Below are 19,341 nucleotides of genomic sequence, written 5' to 3'. Positions count from 1 at the left end.
AATAATAATAATATTTAGATTTGAAGACATGCAAGTATAGTTATATAAAAAGATATGACTGTGTACTTTGTAGAAATCATTGATCTGTATCGTTGTTTAAAATTCATTGTAGTTGTATTGGACACATATGCTTTCTGCATGTCTATACACATATGCACACACACATGTACACATACCTAGACAAATATGGCACAACCATTCTAAAGGGTATCTTTGTCTAAATAACATAGCAGTTTTGCCATATCATTCTTGGTGAACTGTCCTTGACTCTTTGCCTAAACTCACAAGCATTATTATATTACCACCCAGAGATATTATAAGACATAAAATAGGTCTGTTGAGGCTTTGAAGAGGTTCCTTACTTTCAGAAGAATCAAGTCTTTCTTTTATATAGATATTTGCTGCATAGTCACAGTTTCAAACTTAGAATGGATTGAGCTTTAAGAAATTGCTTTCTTATTGGATGTTATATTAAATGATAAATGGTATAGTACTATGTGCCAGCCATTGTTTGCACTACTTTACAAATTATTTAACTTCTTTTAGTCTCTATAACAAATCATAAGATAAATATTTTTCCCATTTAATGGATGACAGAGTGAGGCATAACAAAGTTAAATAACTTATACAGGCTCACAAGGCAAGTGGTAGCAATGGGTATTGAACCCCATCAGTCTGGCTCCAGTGTGCCCATAACTACTGCACAGTGATACCTCTTGCTAAACTCTACTGCCTTTCACTTGTTTGTTCCTTGGAACAGGTTTTAGATGTTTTTAAAATTTTTATAAAGAACCAAGCACTCAGATTGAACCACACAAGCCCTTATCTTTAATGTAGCACATGCATGGCCAAAGAATGCAAAAATATCACTAGTGCACTCGTAATAGTACAGCATAAATAATAAGATTTTATATCTCTTTATGCTATTTATAGTACTTCAGAAAAATCACTTTTGCTTAGAAGAGAATAGATTGCTAGATAGAAACACTGCAGTGATTCTAAAAGATGTGTTTGAGTTAATGTTTTAGAGGTTAGGAGTACAAGTGATTTATTATGTCCGTTTTCTATTGAACTTATGACTTGACTTTCCCTATTAGAGATGTATCACTTTCAGTGTCCTTTGTTTTTCAACCTTTTCTTTATTACTCTACAATAGCATTAAGGCAAAGAAAAAATGATGTACATGAAAAGATTTATCAAAGCATTTAGGCAATATCTGGGAGGAGTTAAGGAAAATGGATCAAAAAGGATATATGTGCTTGTATTTGAAAAAAGATGAAGGTTTAATTTCTAAGCTGTAAGAGGAAAAACAGACAGGAAAGGCATCTGGTCTAAAGTAACTGTTTTGAGAGGGGAAGAGACAGTCCTGTTCCAGAGCTGTTGGTTCCCAAGCTCTCAGCCCTTCCTCAAGGAGGGAGTCATATTTAACAGAAGGCCTCTTCCTCTTCTGACTTGAACTGACAACTGTGAATTAAGGATCTTCCACACCCCATGCAAACCGCTGATCCTCCTCTCTTAGAATACTTTCTACCTAGGTTTTCCACAGGCAAACCACATGCTTAATCTTGAAGCATGGCCCTAGATGTCTCTGGAGTCCCAGAGGTAAGAAATTCTAGGGCACAATATAGGCTTTTGGCTTGACAGGAGTCCTGTTGCGAAGATGTGCTTCGAAATCCGCCGTTCAACCTATGTTCCCATTGAACACAAATTTTTTTTACTCCATTACAAGCCACTTTCAGGAAAGTTGTCAAAGAGGCACTTCTTTTTGAGGTCTCAGGAAGTAAAAAGTGAAGCTCTGGGTTTGCAAAAGGAGTAGCAGAGAGCTGCCCTCTCGGGTGCTCTGGGCGAATGCCCTGGAAAGCTGCTTGTCTGGCACAAAGAAGGGACTAAAAAGCCGAGGGAAATACACCTTATGTCAGCACATATTAAGTGTAGGATTTTGCAGAAAGTGGCTGGTTTATGGAGGCTCCAGTTGATAATGGGTTCAAGGAGTGAAAATTCACCCCGAGCAGGGGTGAAAGGGGAGGGGACTCATGTTTTGTTGTTACAATCACAGACGAGATGTCCCAGAACTAGATTAAGTTGTTTTATTTTTCATTTCTGTTCATACATCTGTACCGACACAGATAAATGATGTCAATATAGATTTCAGTTTGAAACTTGAATCATTCATCCGGTGTTTACCAACAGTGTCCATGAGGCTGATGTTGCATGTGGTGGAATCAGGGAAAAGTGCCACAACAGGACACAGGAAATCTGTGATCTGAAAAGGCACTTAGCACTGTTCTTACAGAGCCGCAGAAATTGCTGCCGTGAATGTCACTGGTATTTAAGAAGTGACAAAGGTACATCTTGAACTTCTTAGAATGGCCTGTAGTCACACGTGCAGCTTGCCTCTGAAGCCCGGCAGAGCCTGATTAAATACAGGGCCTCCCCACTGTGAGAAAGCTCTCTGGTATCCCAGCTGCCATTCAGAATGTGAAATCCAGGATATGACCTGTCAAGATGAGCCACTTCAGCATATTGTGGCGATGCAGCTGTCAGTGAGATACATAAGTCTCCAGAGAAAGGCATTCAAGCTGTTTCCATGGTGGAATGAATACAAATGCACAGCACCAGTCACATTTGAATATGTGTGTGTGTGTGATTTTTTTTTTTTCCACAACAGGAAGGTCTACACTAAATAACGGAGAAGTGACCCCAGTACCTCTTCTCGTTTTTGATTGCTGAGCATTTTCTGAAGGCACACTTGTTCAGTATTTCTCTTGGTCCATATTTGAGAGGGGTAGGGGCTGTATGGAAGCCAGAAAGATTTTAAACATGAAACATTGGCCTTCTCTTTCTTTGATGAAGGCAAAATTTATAAGATCCCCAAGGTATTTTTTAAGGTGTTTGAAGAAAAGATGGTTCCATAACGCAGATTTAAAAGAATTATTTCATATTTCTTCCTTGATACTAACTTATTCTAGTCATTTTTTATCAATTTATAGCACTAAAACCAAAATTTATAATTGAGTTTGAAAACTTCTGACTTATACTATTAATGTCAAGAGAAGTTCGGTGAATGAGATTAGTGATTATATAAGCATTTTCCTAATAGAGAAATTAACATATAGAGTCCCTCAGGTATGACAAATAGACTGGCAGTAAATCAGTTTTAGAGCAAATTTCTTTTTAATTTCATTTTTAAAGTTTTTGAAAAGTAGGAAATAGGATCAGGTGAATTTGGTACGTTCTTGATCAAACTAGCTGAAATAAGTCTTATAACAAAACAGCCTCATTTTAGGTAGAGTTTTATCATGAATTATACAGATCTTCATTGTCAACCCAAAACTTCATTCTAATAGCAAAAAGGAAATGAGAAAAACATTTGATTCAACTAACACTACAGTTAAAAAAATCTTGCTATCCCAAACTATTTTTGAGATTTTAAGGCAATTTTGTCAACTGTGTATTCTGATATTGACCAAGTCTGTGAGATATTTGTGTGTCTATATATTTGCATAGCAAATTAGTGATAACATATACATTATATGTGTTCAAATATATATTTCTACATATTAATATATATAACTACATATATAAATGTGGTATGTAACATATTACTACATGTTATAGAGACATACTTAATCTCATATAGAGATTCACTTTATTAATTAGAATGAAATGTTTTATTTTCTAATCATAACCTGTAGTCATTTCTTTTGTTTATTCCAGAAACTCTTGCATCCAATAACTCATTGTTTTATTTAACCAGTATTCCAGTGTTTACTATGTACAATTATTTAGTAGATAAATGTTTGTAGTTTGTAGGTATAAAAATTCAGAACTTGTCTTTTCAAAATTCTTGAAAACTATCACTGAACTAACACTGAAACTTTCACACTTGTTCTTTCTTCATTGCACTGTGACAGATTTTTCCCCCCCAAATATCCATCATGTTCCCCAATGGCTTAGCCATCATCAGCTTCAAATTATGAATAATGGACAGATGTAACCAAATTATATTTTTTTTCCTTTTTGAACCAGCTTTGTTTTGATGAATCAACTAGAAATTGAAACTTACATAGAACTTCAGTTTGAAAAGGAGTAATGTTTTCCCACATCAAAATATGTAGTCATTTCTTAAATATGGACAAGAGAACAGACAGTCAGAAACTGGCCAGAGCATCTGACAATAAACCCTGCAAGATCATCACTCAACATTACATTGCAGTCCCAATTTCTTTAGTCAGTAGAACCACATGTAAAATGTAGTTTTAGGTCATTCTGAACCAAACAAACTTCCATTACCTTTTTAAATTTTTTTTTTTTTTTTTTGCTTTTTGGGGCCACACTTGTGGCATATAGAAGTTCCCAGTGTAGGGGTTGAATTGGAGCAGCAGCTGCTGGCCTCTGCCACAGCCGCAGCAATGCCAAATCCTTAACCCATTGAGCCAGGCCAGGGATCAAACCCACATTCTCATGGATACTAGTCAGGATTTTTACACTGGAGCTATAACAGGAACTCCTCCATTACATTTTGAATAGAGGGTTTTTAACTAGTGTAATTATCTGATTGACTGTTTTGCTCTCTGGACAAAATACTCTTCAAAGAACTAGAGTTCTAGAAATGCAGAAAGTGCTGATGAAATGTTAAGAGAAAAGGAAATGAATTATTCTGGCAAGGATTTGTTCTGACAAATTATATTGATGTAAATTGTACAAATTAAAATTATATTTTTGACCTTAATATAGTCAATTTAAATTGGCAATTACAGACAATTAAGTTTCAGGGAAAGCTATCTACAAACTGTAAATTAGTTAAATACACTTTTGTTTTTAAAACATTACATTCAAAAATCTACCTAAGACAAGTAGATCTTAATTCTATAGCTATAAAACGCATGTTAGGAGTTCCCGTCATGACTCAGTGGAAAAGAATCTGACTAGTATCCATGAGGACACAGGTTTGATCCCTGGCCTTGCTCAGTGGGTTAAGGATCCAGCGTTGTGGTGTGCTGTGGTAGGGGTCTCAGGAGCAGCTCAGATCCCACATTGCTGGGCTGTGGTGTGGGCCAGTGGCTGTAGCTCCAATTCAACCCCTAGCCTGGGAACCTCTATAGCTACAGGTGTGGCCCTAAAGAGGCAAAAAATAAATAAATAAATAATAAAATGCATGTTTATCTATACATTAATAATCTATTTGCAAACAATGCAACTTAATTTTCTTACCATATCAGTTGCCAGGCTTAAAAAGTTATTTTAATGTCTTTAGTCACTGCCATGTACTTCCAGAGCCTGTCTCTGACCTGATAATTCTTGCCACAGGAAGAACAATCATAATGAGTATATTTAGCTTTTTTGAAGGCCTGTGAGACTAAATTAATTAGCAGTTGTCCTAGATTAGAAAATTCAGAATTAAGAATACTGAAACACTTAAGAATTTGGGAACTCCATATGTGACAGAATTTAATAACCAAAATGTAACTATGAAAGACAGTTATCAGTGCTTTTTTTGTGTCCGTGCTTATTACACTTCAGCATCACTGACTTAGAAAGTTTAATGTTATTAAATATGTTTAAGTAGAATTTATAAGCCATCTCAAAGCATTTTTAAACCATGTCCCCTCGTGAAAATCATCATATTTCATGCGCCTCTTTAATTATATGTGGAATTTCAAAATAGTGTGACTTAAACCCAATCAAATCAACAATAATATTTATTAATCTTCTATTTCTACTTCACTCCCGAAATCTACCTGTTTCCCCTTCCTCAGTGAACAATCACTGGTTCTAATAAGCTGGTTAGAGATCTTATTTGCCAAGTGTCTCATGTAGGCAGCCATTTTGAAAAACTCAGTAGTTATTTTTTCTTATTTAATTGAGGAAGTCTCCAGAATAGCCTCTGTTGACTTCTTTTTTTCTCTTAGCGTTTATAATTTAACGTTCCTCAGATACACCACTCAGTCCCTGAGTTCCTGAGTTTGCTTTCATACACAGTTGTTAGGCCAGAGACGAAAAGGTTTGTTTTCATGTCTGTACAAAATGAAGGACCCTCTGGACAGCTCTTACAGAGTGCCCATGAATTTTAATGATTTTCAGCCTTTTTGGTATTGCATTTCACTTAGCCTCTATATTTGAAAGGATGAATAGTAAGATAGCAGCTGAGACATTTCAGAGATGTTAAGCAAGACCATTAGAGATTCAGTGTGAGATTTCTCAATATTTTAAGCCTGGCCACTCTTATTCCAAAATTTAAATGTAATTTATTCTCCAGCAGGGTATAGTCCCTTTCTGAACCTCTGTATCCCCCAGATCCATCTCTTGCTTTCTGCACTCTGTATGTGTTTCACGCATTAAGGAAGTTTATATGAGTCAGCATACAAAACAATAATAACGTGAATATACTAACACAAAGAGAAACAGATGGTCAAGAATACGGTACACATGCTTTGTAAGCCAACTCCCACAGATTGCTTATCTTCAGACTTTTTTTCCCCAAGTAGAATCAATCATCAGGCAAGTGATTTGAGATGCTTTATTATGGAAATATTCCTCTTGAACAACAACAGCAACAAAAAGCCATCTCAATTACATTTTCATTTTAAAGAGAGTTATGTTTCACCCTCTTGATAAGTTTATTGTTATGAAGTCTGAGCTAATTATCTCCATCAACTTATATTCTTGTTCAAAGAGTCTGGAAAGAAAGTTTTGTGGCTCATTTTTTAATTTGTATTATATCAGTATGGGTAAAAGAAAACAAATCTTATGAAATAAATGTTTGTCTTAGTGCCTCTAAATTTATGTGAATTTCATGATTGCTGTATTCAGTTGAATTGTATAGTTTATATTCTAGATGAAAACCTAATGATCATTTCTCTCTGCCTCTTAAAATTTATCAAGTTTAAAAGAAGTAACTACTGGGTTTTTTGTTTGTTCACTTGTTTTTTGTTTTGTTTTGTTAGATGATTTTTAAGCCCTACTTGTGTAATGCAGGCAATAATTCAACAAGTTCTTTCAACAAGAAAAAAAAAAGAACTAAACTGAACTCAAATTCACCAGTTGAGTATTATATAGGCATGTGCATAGGTAATGTGATTGACCTTACCTAATACAATTGCATCAACATAATACATTAAATTTTATTTGTGTGTAAATTCATTAGTTCACAGTGAACTCTTATTTGTATCACATCTTTAAATTCCTCCCAGAAGATAAGATGTTTCAGTTCACGTTTATAGATCAGGAAACTAAACACAGATGTGAGGAGGAGCAGCCAAGTCTCACAAAGCAAATTCTAATTTGAGCAGAGCTCACTCTGATAGCTGACTCTACTCTAAATCCTAGGATTTTCCATTGTACCTAAACTGCTCAGTTGTACATCATGGTAAAGCCAATTTCAAACTTGCTTCTGAATTATTTTTTTCCATTTCTTTTTTGGAGAAATATCAATATTAAAGTAATTCATACAACTATGTATATAATAGATTATATGGATAGATAATTAGATGAGAGATATCCTAATTTTAAAATTATTTGTTTGGTTTCTATAGAGTTATAATTCTCTCTAATTTTTAAGAGTCGTCAATAATGTATAATGTTAAAAGAAAATAATATGTTTGGCTTAGGAATTTATCTTCTTACCAATGTGAGGTATAAACGTTCAGTATTACATTTTTTAACATGTAACAACTTTACTGCTACATAAGTCACCTACCATAGAATGCACTCTTTAAAGTATACAGTTAAATCAGTATATTGACAGAGTTGGGCAGCTTTTATCACCATCAATTTTGGAATATTTTCTTTACCCAAGAAGAAGCCCCTTATTCATCAGCAGTCACTCCTTATTCGCCCCCCCAAGCCCTCACCTCTGGGTCTTGGCAACCACTCATCTACTTCCTGTCCTTGTGGATTAGTCTATTCTAGACCTTTCATATAAATGGAATCATGTAACATTTGCTCTTATTTGACTAGCTTATCTCACTTACTATAATGTGTTCAAGGTTCATCCTTGTGCCATGTACTAGCATTTCATTTAATTATCATTGTATGGATATACCCACATTTTTACTTATCCATTAATTGGTTGATGAAAATGGAGAGGTCCAACTTCATTTTGTCAACATTGCACTTTAACTGAATATTATGATAAACATCATAGTAGGGGAAAATCTTAGGCAAAGTATAATTTGTTACACAGTAGTCTGATTTTGTAATACTGTTTTACCTTCATATTGTCCATAATAAAGAATAGTATTTACATAATGTAATTGTTTTATAGCTAGCTTTTTATTGTTTTGTCTCCTCAGAAGAATATTATTTTTTTAATATCTACTAATCATCTTCCATTCAGCAACTACTTAATAAATGTGAATAAATCACATAAATTAAATGATTCTGCCTACAAATATATTGAGAGTATCAGCATTAGGTGAGGCTAAGAAAAAGAAAAGGCAGGAAAATTAACATTGATTCCATTAGGTTGGTCTTTCATCAACTGGAGATTGACATCTGGAAGGGGAAAAAGAACAATTATATATTAACATTTGACATAGTGAAAAATATTATTTATCACCTTATGGTCTTTCCATGTTTTAAAGATTAAAAAAAATTAAATTATCCCTTAATTGTAATTCTGTGGAATAGAATTACACCAATAGTATTTCTAGTGACAGCTTTATCATATGATCTAGATCCCAAAACCTGCATCCCTGGCTGCCTCAGGGATATTTCTTCGTGAGGCTTTTCTCTCAGCTTAAAGCCATTTCTCAACTCCTTTGCTCCCCTTTCTCAACTTCTCTGCTCAGAGAGCCCTTTATTGAGTTTTAAATTCACACCAAGGACAAAGCTACTTTCTAAATGGGCAGTATCTTCAGCATCACACACTTTATGACAAGAATAAAAATGGAGAATAATGATCTATATGTGACTAACTTCCCCAAATGTTATTGTTTTAATACTTGCTGAGAAAGCATAAAAGAACTATTTTTAATTTACTTCTGACTGCCTTGATTCTGTGTCTTCACTGGGCTCTGAGAAGAACTCTGATCTTTGACTGATGTTTAGTTTGTACTCTTTGCTAGCAAGCATTTTTCATTATTGAATGGGTTGTAGATCACATTGTTATTGAATGGATTATAGATTGCATTTGCTGGTCCTGCTCCTCATGAAATAGATTTTTAGCACAACTCCGATCTGGAAAGTTAATGTAACTTGACTTATTGATGTAAACTGGGCATATCCATTTGTAAATAGTCCAAAAGAAGCTAAAATAAGATCATCAGGCCATTAGAAGAGTTGTTTACATTTTGTTACTATAGTAAAATGGACTTTTATTGGGAAACTGTCCTTATGTTGGCTGGGGAATGTGAAAGAATATCATGTAAGTGCCTCCTTAGAATAAATGTTTATGTAAAGGAAAAAAAAAACTGCAAGGATAAAACACTGCTATCATCTTCCAATATCTAAGTCATTTTTTGATATCCTACCTTAATTCTTCTTTCTTCTTTTGTAGGACTCCATGTCTTACGATAAATGATTTTCACTACTTTCTTTTAACCTTAGGAAGAAAAATGTAATGGTTCCATAATTTTTTATTTTCAAAAAGTAACCCGATCTCATAAAAAGGATCATTCACAAGGTACTTCAGTGTTAACCTCATCTAATTCCTCCATCATTCTTTAAGGGACCATCCCCCTACTTTATTTCCAGTATTTCACCTTTTGGAGGTCACCACTTCTTCATTATCATGCTACAGATTATAAACTTCAGTTGTCTTTCAGAATTCAGTGAGGTTAAATGAGAAACTCAATAAAGTCTATGGCATTGCATCTACTTTATTTATTCGTGTGTATGTGAGAGCCTCCAGGCACCAGTACAAGTTTTTTCAGGAAGTCCCCAAAGAGATTTTATTAAATCCAGGTAGAATCCACCTACATAATTATTTTTTAAATTCTGTTGCCAAAATCTAACCCACTTTTGATGTATGTTGTATGATGATGTATATGTGGAGTGAAACTCAGGTTTCTGCTATAGTAGATAAAGTCAGAGGGATTCCCTCTATTTCTTTCTGTTCAATTGTTCTCACTTCTCCACAAGATTTTATTTTTCCTGTGATATCATTCTTTTTGATTAGCTATATCTTTGAAATTATGAAGTTTTTTTTATAATTTTAGATAACCAATTATCAGTTTGTTATGATTTTTAACATAAGGAAAATCTTATGAAACAATCTTATGTAATAGTCACAACTATTAGGAGAAGCTAGAAATGATATTTTTCATCAGCAGTGGTTTTTATCAAACAGCTCTGTAATGTTATTGAAGAGGAAGGCTGCATGTTATGTTAGATGATACATTATAAAAGTGGAAGTGTTTAATAGTCACAAAACATCAAAATTGGACCACTGCTACAACTGGATAAATACTCACCTGAATTCAGATTCTTTGCGAGCTTTTATAAATGACAGTTTTAAGTATAGTAGAAACCATATTTAGAATCCCATTTTATTGATGAATAAACTGAGGCTGAATAATTTTAAGTGGTTTGGCCAAGACCACATAGTTCACTAAAGGTAAAGCACAGTCAAGACTCCAGCTTATCTAGTGCTTTGCCACTGTTGACTTGTCCCTCAGAGATTGCTAAGCCATGAACCGCCTCATTATCACTACAAATCTCTAAGATGCCAGCAAGAATAAATTAAATAAGTACTTATTAAATACCTACTGGGTATCTAGCACTGAGGTAAATTTTATGACAAAAATCGAAGCAACATTCTTCTCTATTTTCATTACATAATATTAAACTTCTCTCTTAGTATGTAGTGAAGTTATCTTTACACAGACACAAGTTATACCCCCTTCTCCCTTTGCAAATAAGATGTGAATAAGCTACCTGGGAATATTTCTAAGGCAAAGTTCTTTAATGTTGAGTTTTATTGTACACACTGAATGGGGCTGCAGGTCAAAAGGAATATTTTCTGTTCTATAGCCAGTGATGTATTGAAGTTGGGTTGTGTTTGCTTGACAGAGCTGATTTTGCCTTCTCTCCTCAAGCTCAGTGCTTACTGTCAAGTTAGTCATTCTAAATCAGCCCTGATGGAAATGTTTACACTATAGAAATTGGCAAATGCTACAAAAATGCGACTTTCTCTTTCCCCAAGCCAGTGTCTGCTTTGAAACATTTACTTACACACTAACACACCAATTTACAACACCAACATTGCCTGAGCAAAACTGGACAAGTTATTTTACTTCTTGAGCTATTAACTGTACCTTCCATGAAGTAGAGATGGTAATATTTACTAGGGCATACATCACAGGATTGTATGAAGATTATGTAACAGTATTTTGAAATTGTGAGTATGAGTGAAATTCCTAATATCACAATAGTGAGAGTTATATATTCAATTGTAAAATATGAGACTCTCAGCAAAAGCAATGTAGCGTAAACAGATCTAGAGTTTCTTAACAATGTATTTGCACTCAACCTGACTATGTACCTGGCCAGATGAAAACAAGGGTAAAATTCAGTTAAGGTCAAACTCTGATTCCTAGAGTAGACATCAGGGAGACTGTAGAGATCACTAGATCCTTTTCCCATGCCTTGAGTCCTCTATGCCTCTAATGAATTAGGCTTATGAAGGTGGATAAAACATTTTCTATATGTATACTATGAAGGGCCTCAGCAGAAAGAATTTTCTATTTTCTTTTTATCACCTACTTAATACAGAGCTCTGCAGATAAAGGACAGACAGAAAAAAAGTATTGATAAATTTGACCTCTTGAGGTTACAAATTTCTGCTTTCACTTTAGTGACACTTCAAAATACCTTAAGAAGCCTTATTCACATCTGCATGGGAATCCCTACCCTTTGATTCAATGTCACTGCCTTTGGCATTTGTAATGTGGTTAAGTAAGTTACATATCGAAACTACAAAATCATTTTCTAGCTTCAAACAGTTTTGAGAGTGTTTGTAGGAAAAATGGGTCCTTTGTACTGGATTTGAAAGAGCAGTAGAATCTTAGAGGAAACCCCAAAGCCAAACAGTCAGGCGGTTTTGTTTCTAAACTAAGGAAACATACCACTGAGGTATAATGACATGACCACAATTGTCCAGCCAATATGCAGTTACAGAAAGTGCCAGGAGAAAAGTAGGATGTGTGAATGGGACTGAAGAATGGATTGCGTGGGATATGTTAAAATTGATCTGCTGTTACTTACTCACTATATGTCGAGACTTACACTGTGTTCTTACATACTTACTACCTCTTTTACTTTATCATAACAATCTTGTATGTGAAATATTATTAACCCCAAGGTCCAAAGAGGTGAAGTAGCTTTCCCAAGGACTCATAAGCATTATATGACAGATTCACACTCACCTTGTATGATCGTAAATATGGCCTTCTATAGCACACTGATTTGGTGAGTAAAGGCATTCCAAGTTGAGTGTGTTTGAAGTAAGAAATGGGACAGATATGTTGGAGGAGGCGTAGGTAAGACGCCTTGCTCATTAGCAAGAACAGAGTTTCCATATGAGAAGTAGTGAGACTCGTGGAGAGTACTGCATCTGTTAAAAAAAATTAGAAATATTTGAAAACGTATATAGCAAATCCAAGGTGAGTTTGTTTCATACAAGACAGAGTATTAGAATACTGAAGTAGAAAGGAAGGGAAGGGGAGAGGAAATTAATAATACTGAAAAAAAATTTAGCCTAGCTGATGGAAAATATTATAGGTATATTTGTGAATGATTGAAATATTTATATTAAGATCCAAAACTACTAGGGAAACAAGAGGAAACTGCACATTATGGCACTAATTATCTCTATGTGGTTGGATTATAGGCAATATTTTTATTCCCTATTTTTTTCCTTCAAATCTTCTTCAAAGAGCCTGCATTGATTTTATAATTTAAAAAAATCAATTTCCATAAGAAGAAATACAAACGTGGAAACTAGATTATTTTCTAAATTGAAAACATTGCTGAATTTTATGAATATATGAATTTGAGATAAAAATTACAGCAATTGATACTGAATTAGAGTATGAATAGTTCACTATTTTATCAGTGCATTATTTTTCTTTTCCTAATCAGGGTTAATAATAGTCTATTTTTTTTGTTGTTGTTGTTTTTTGCCATCCCCTCTCAGCATGTAGAAATTCCCCTGGGCCAGGGATCAAACTTGCACCACAGCAGTGACCCAAGCTACTGCAGTGATAATGCTGGATCCTTAACCCACCGCGATGTAAGGGAACTCCTTATTAGTATATTTTTGATAAACCCTTAACAAGAAATTTGTCATTTTTAAATATCAGCTTGTATATAAGAAGATATTTTCAGATACTTTAAAATTGTTCTGAGTTCCCATCGTGGCTCAGTGGTTAACGAATCCAACTGGGAACCATGAGGTTGCGGGTTCAATCCCTGGCCTTGCTCAGTGGGTTAACGATCCGGCGTTGCCATGAGCTGTGGTGTAGGTCCCAGACGTGGCTCGGATCCCGCGTTGCTGTGGCTGTGGCACAGATCGGTGGCCACAGCCCTGATTGGACCCCTAGCCTGGGAATCTCCATGTGCCGCAGGAGCAGCCCTAGAAAAGGCAAAAAGATAAATAAATAAATAAATAAATAAATAAATGAATGAATGAATGAATGAAAGAAACGTATGTTCCTGGGCATACTGAATCTTGATAGGTTGGCCTAAAAATTTCAAGCGTGACATAAGAGTTATAGAAAGCACATAGTAAGCTCTTACTGGTTGTATTTGGATTAGCTCCTGTCTCTCTTAATTTCATAGAATGTTACTACTTGTGGCCTTAGTTCTTGACCTGCTTTAAGGTTTTGTTTTAATTTACCCGTTACATATTGATACCATTTATTAAGGCCTGTTTTCTTGTGATTTCTTTTTAGAAATTAATGACCCATTTATGTTGCATTGTTTCTCCAAAAATATCCTGACGAATGGGTAGTTTATTTCCCTGTGAAATTATTCAAATTATTTTAAGCCAAACATCACAAAACTTCTTTATAATGTCATTTTGTAATTATAAATAATGTGACCTTGGAATGCCATAAAATAATATAGCATGATATTATTTTCTTCTAGCTATTTTTCACCTCATTTTAGAAACAAGATAATTCAGCATGACCTTCATGACTATTCCCGATAATTGTCATTCCTAATGGAAATAATCATTCTTTTGACTGAGTTTGAATTGGCTTCACCCACGTTAATTTATAAATAAATTGGAGTTCCCTCGTCGTCAATGCTGTGGTTCTGGTTACAACTGTGGCATGGGTTGATCCCTGGCCAGGAAATTCTGCATGCTGCGGGTGTGGCCAAAAAATATTTATAAATAAAAACAGTTTTTAAACTAACCAACTGTATCAGCTGACATTTGTAACCACACACAGATTGTGCTCACAAAACTTTCCTATAATAATCATGTTAAGAACACCTGCTTTCTCAGAGCTGCAAGAGCTTCAGTCTATACCAGAGTTTCTTCAAAGCCTTCAAACTGTAGTTTAACTATGGTCCTTGCATGAAATCCTTGTCTGTGGTTTCTTCATGATATTCGTGCTATAGTTTTTGCTCATATCTTTGGGTTATAAGAAAATTCTTAGATGTTCTTCTCTGAAAATTTCTTATGAATCTTCTTTACTGAGAATATGCTTTCTCCAAACACTTGTAATAACAAAAGGTTTATGATGCACTTCACATTGCTGTCAACATTCAGCATGTAGCCTTCACTCAACAAGAAAAATAAAAAAATGTGAAAGGTCAATCCTGGTTTAAAGGAGGGGGGAAAAAAGAAGGAAAAAAAACACTAATGATGGCTAAGTATATTTTCCCTGTTGTGGATGTTTGCAGTGAAGTTTGAAAGACTAATTGTTCTTTAACCAAATGAAATAAAACAATTTTTTTTTGCATATTCAGTAGTCAAGAAGTATATGATCTACCCTAGAAAGGTTCACAAAAATTTTTTTTAATAAAGAAAAAGGAAATAATATAGTGCAAAATCTAAGGCAAGTGTTTAAATACAGAATGACCAGAGTCTAACAATCTTCCCCCGCCACCCCGTATTTGTATAGTTAGGCATATATTTCCCTGAATAGGAGATAATAATAAAAAAATAAAAATCCAGTTCACTGACTTTATTTACAATTGGACAACTCTGAAGGTAAGACAGAGTCCACATTCTTCATCTTTTAGCTGATTCCACTTAAGATAATGAATATGGCAAGAAGTATTGGAAACCTCCTTCCTTGCCAAAAGTGATGATTAACTTGTGAGTGTGCGTGCTTTTCAGGTGAAAAAGCATGTGTGTGTGTGTGTGTGAGTTTTCCCCAAAGTTTGGCAGTAATGGTGAAGCGAACATTTTGGAGTAATTTTTTGCCTTTTTACTGAATAGTAGAACATATTTACCAGCATTGAAATATATTTTACCTGTTTAACAGAATTTTAAACTGCGTAAATGGTGAACTATTTACCAAATGTACATTATTTGTTTTATGTTGTTGTTCTGTGGGTTGAGGCAATATTCTTAATTAGCTTTAATAAATGTGATTTGGAATTTGGAGTTGAATCAGTCAGCATAATATAGGCAAAGCATTTATTTATATTTTTATTTGAAATATTAAAGATTTTAAAAACCTATAGGCATAGTTTCAAATCCTCTTTTTCTAGGAAAATTACTTAATCTCTGTCCAATTAGTGTCCCTCTTGCAATTATATTTAACACTTTCTTAGAAGATTCTACTCTGTAGATTATATAAATGTTTGCTGCTAGTTCATTTTGAATGAGAGATTCCTCAGTAATATTTATCTATGATCCAGGTCCCTTGGACATTCATATGACCTCAAAAATAAGCACAAAAATAAAGGATAAATGCATGCAGTTTTCTAAGTGCTTATGAGATATTTATTCAGCAATCTTTTGAATGTCATTCGTATAATTACTTTTCAAATTTCATTTACTTTAATAATACGTAGTATACTTGCTACAGGGCATGTTGAATGTTTCTCTAAGTTCTTCTCTTGTGTGTGTGTGTGTTTTTTTTTTCCCCAGTTACTGGTTGACAAACAAAGTTCCTATCAAACGACCCAGCACCGGTCTGCTCATGTATACACTTGCCACGAGATTCTGTGATGAAATTCACCTGTATGGATTCTGGCCGTTCCCTAAGGATTTGAATGGAAAAGCTGTCAAATATCATTACTATGATGACTTAAAATACAGGTACTTTTCCAATGCAAGTCCTCATAGAATGCCATTAGAATTCAAAACATTAAATGTGCTGCATAATAGAGGCGCTCTGAAACTGACAACAGGAAAGTGCGTAAAGCAATAAAGCACATCCGAAACATACAAACTGGATATGCACTTCTTTTCTGAAGATGCTTCCTAAGATTTGAAAATAGGATCCAAAACAAGACTGGGTTTCAGCATCCACCACTTATCTGAAAGGTGATAAAGGACATTCATGAGAAATCCACTACCAGCCGATGAAATACCTGCGAAGTGCTCTAAAAAATTACGTATTTTGACTTCAAGGGTCCTAGTAAGTGCCACTTCCACTAAGAACACAGTTTGAATGTATAATCAGTAGTGTTTACAAGATCCAACAATGCCCTCATCATTAGTTAACCAAGCAAATATGTTCATCACTGTTGGGCTGCCCCTGCAACGCCAAGCACATGAGAAGAGCAACCCGGGAACACAGCTCAGCCCTTGGGGAAAGTTAACTGTCCTGTCAGCAGAGATCAAGATGGAAACAGTTTGAGCAGTGAAATCCATAAGATGAAACAACTCAAGTAAATGCCTTCAGTCAGGACTCCGAGTGTGATCATGAACATTATGTTTTTGTTTCTGTTCTCATTTGCCTTTTGGAATCGCTTTTGCTTTGGGTGTTGGGGTGCTTAGAAATCCTTTCTGAGATAAATATGAATGAGATAAATAACATTCAAATGATCATTTTTAAAGTTCTATTTTTTACGGGTTACCACAGAATGACTTTTTTAAAAAGTTTTATTTTGCACAACTCTAAACCTCTAGATTTTATCCCACTGATGTAGAAGGTACCAACTAAACTGTATCACTCAGTAATCTTGAGCCATTCTATAGGATTACTCTTTGTAATCTAAGATGGTAAAATTAACAGGAAAAAAAAAAAGTACTTTTGGTACCAAAGATTATATTGATATCTCTACACAATAGACCATTCTCCTTTCATGAAAATATGCTACTAATATGAAAGTTATCTCTAGGTATTTTAAATTTTCCAAATTCTAACTTTGTTTTTATTTGAGGGAAGATTCCATAGCTTTTGAATTTCATAATTTGTGGAAGCATTTTGCCCTTTAGAATAAATGTTTGACTGGTAGGGCTGAAACGTGACTTCCAGTTCTTGTTATTCAAATGGGAAGATTGGCATGCTCTCTAGATTGTTGTTCAGTTTTCTTAGTGCAGAAAAAAATACAATTACTACAGTGTTGTTTTCATCACAGAGATGCTGAAAAAAAATTAAGTGGTTTAACAACAAAAATATATACCAGTATTTTGCACTTCAAATTAATTAAATTGAGCAATATTTTTTCTGTAGTTAAATTTATTCATGTTATCACAATGTGTTTTCAAGGAAGCACATGAAATAATTAATACTGATTTTTTTTAATTTTAACATATCACAGAATTGACCAATAGGCCAATTTCTGGTAATTACTACTAGGCTGGTAGGTAATTCTGATGATAAATTGTTTCTTTAGAAAGCAGAAGTTCTGTGTTCCCACTTCTACTCTTAACCTGAAACAACATAGATTACTTCTTGTTTCTTAGGGAAGCCAGTCTGAGGAAAGAAGAAATTGTGTGAGGAATATGTGTTTTGGTTCTTAAGGAAGACAGTCTGAAGAAAGAATAAATAGCATGGAGAATATATACATATATATGTATGTATGTATATGTTAGCATGGAGAATATATATATATAATCAAGGAAAAGGATATTCACAGTAGTACAGTTCTCAATATATTAATAATATATGGTATTCTTTTAAAAATATGATAGATCTTTGGGATACAGAAGATTTTATTTTCTGAGAATTCATGTATCTCTAAGAAAACAAAATAGAATCCATAAAAGAGATGCATAGCTAAAAACGGATAGAGCATGATGTACTTTTATCATTGAACCTCTTATTTATTGGAAGTTTTTCAAGGGTTAGGTACATATTTTGAATTTAAAGTGGAAAAGTGATTTACTTAATGAATCAAAAGTAGGTAATTACTTAATTTCAACTATTCGCAGACAAGTTGTTTGAGTAGCCTTTAATTTGAATTCAATAGAAATTTTGAAGTCACAAGTAAATTCTCCTAGATAAAATCCACTGCAGAATTCATTGAAAGTATGTCTTAAAAAGCAGCAGCAAGGTACCTTGCCGTTTTCACTGCATTTGCAACAAACATATTTAACCAATTTTAAGGCCACAGCAAAAGCATCCCAGACATTCACTGTTCTGCACATTGCTGTTTATCCCATGGATGCATTGAGTAGTGCCTTTTTAGCTTCACATTGCTTTGTTACCCTATGCTTTGTGTTCTCTAAATACATTGCCCAGTTCTGCAAATGCTCAGCATATAAAAAGGGCTTCAGCATCGACTGAGACTACTTTTGTTCATCTCAGGGAACTTTCAATACTCAAGAATGAATTCAATTAAAGGCATTTAGTGTTCAAAGAAGACAAACTGTACAAGACCAATTCATTCCCTATTGTATTCCTTTTCATCTTCCCTCCCCCTTCACGATCCACTGTGGCCTCCTCATAGGGATAGGGCAAGGAGATCACAGAAGGCTAACAGCAAGAAAAAGAAAAAGAATTGAGATTTAACCACTAAGGGGGCAAAAAGGCATAATGAAGAAATCAAATTATTCATACCTAATGGAAATATCTAGGGTTTTTTTCTTTTGAGACTATCATATGTTCATAGCTTTAATATTTTATTTCTTTTTCACGATTGAAACCTGTACCTGGCACTGTTCAGGCAGCTGATTGTGAAATACACCTGTCCTTTGAACAGGGCTGTTACTGTGCTGTTAACATGAATAGGCCATGGACACATTTTCATCTTTATTACCCAGCCTGTTCTATACTTAATATAAAATTGCTAGAAAGAAAAAATAAATTGGAACCAGATTTTTCTGGGCAAATCTAATGATTCAGCCTACAGGACTGATGAAATGACTGTGGAAGCTTTTCTGTCTGAAAGAAGGTGTTGGACATTCAAATGTCTTTATGTATTGTACATCATATGAAATGTATATCAGTTGCTAATGGGAATTTCTACATGTATGCTCACAGA

At 34.4% G+C, this 19,341-nt stretch overlaps 1 protein-coding gene across 1 annotated transcript in view; it reads left to right on the top strand.

Moving 5' to 3' along the window:
• Positions 1–16,957, top strand: part of ST8SIA4 (ST8 alpha-N-acetyl-neuraminide alpha-2,8-sialyltransferase 4) — an 87,928-nt gene extending 70,971 nt beyond the window's left edge. The window contains 1 exon segment of the mRNA XM_047778365.1: positions 16,055–16,957. Within this exon segment, the coding sequence (XP_047634321.1) occupies positions 16,055–16,337 (283 nt within the window). The 3' untranslated portion in view covers positions 16,338–16,957.
• Positions 16,958–19,341: the final 2,384 nt, after the last annotated feature.

This window comes from Phacochoerus africanus, chromosome 4 (genome assembly GCF_016906955.1).
Source record: "Phacochoerus africanus isolate WHEZ1 chromosome 4, ROS_Pafr_v1, whole genome shotgun sequence".
Lineage (NCBI taxonomy): Eukaryota > Metazoa > Chordata > Mammalia > Artiodactyla > Suidae > Phacochoerus > Phacochoerus africanus.
Note: the sequence above shows the minus strand (reverse complement) of the source record. Positions and strands in the feature narration are given on the sequence as shown.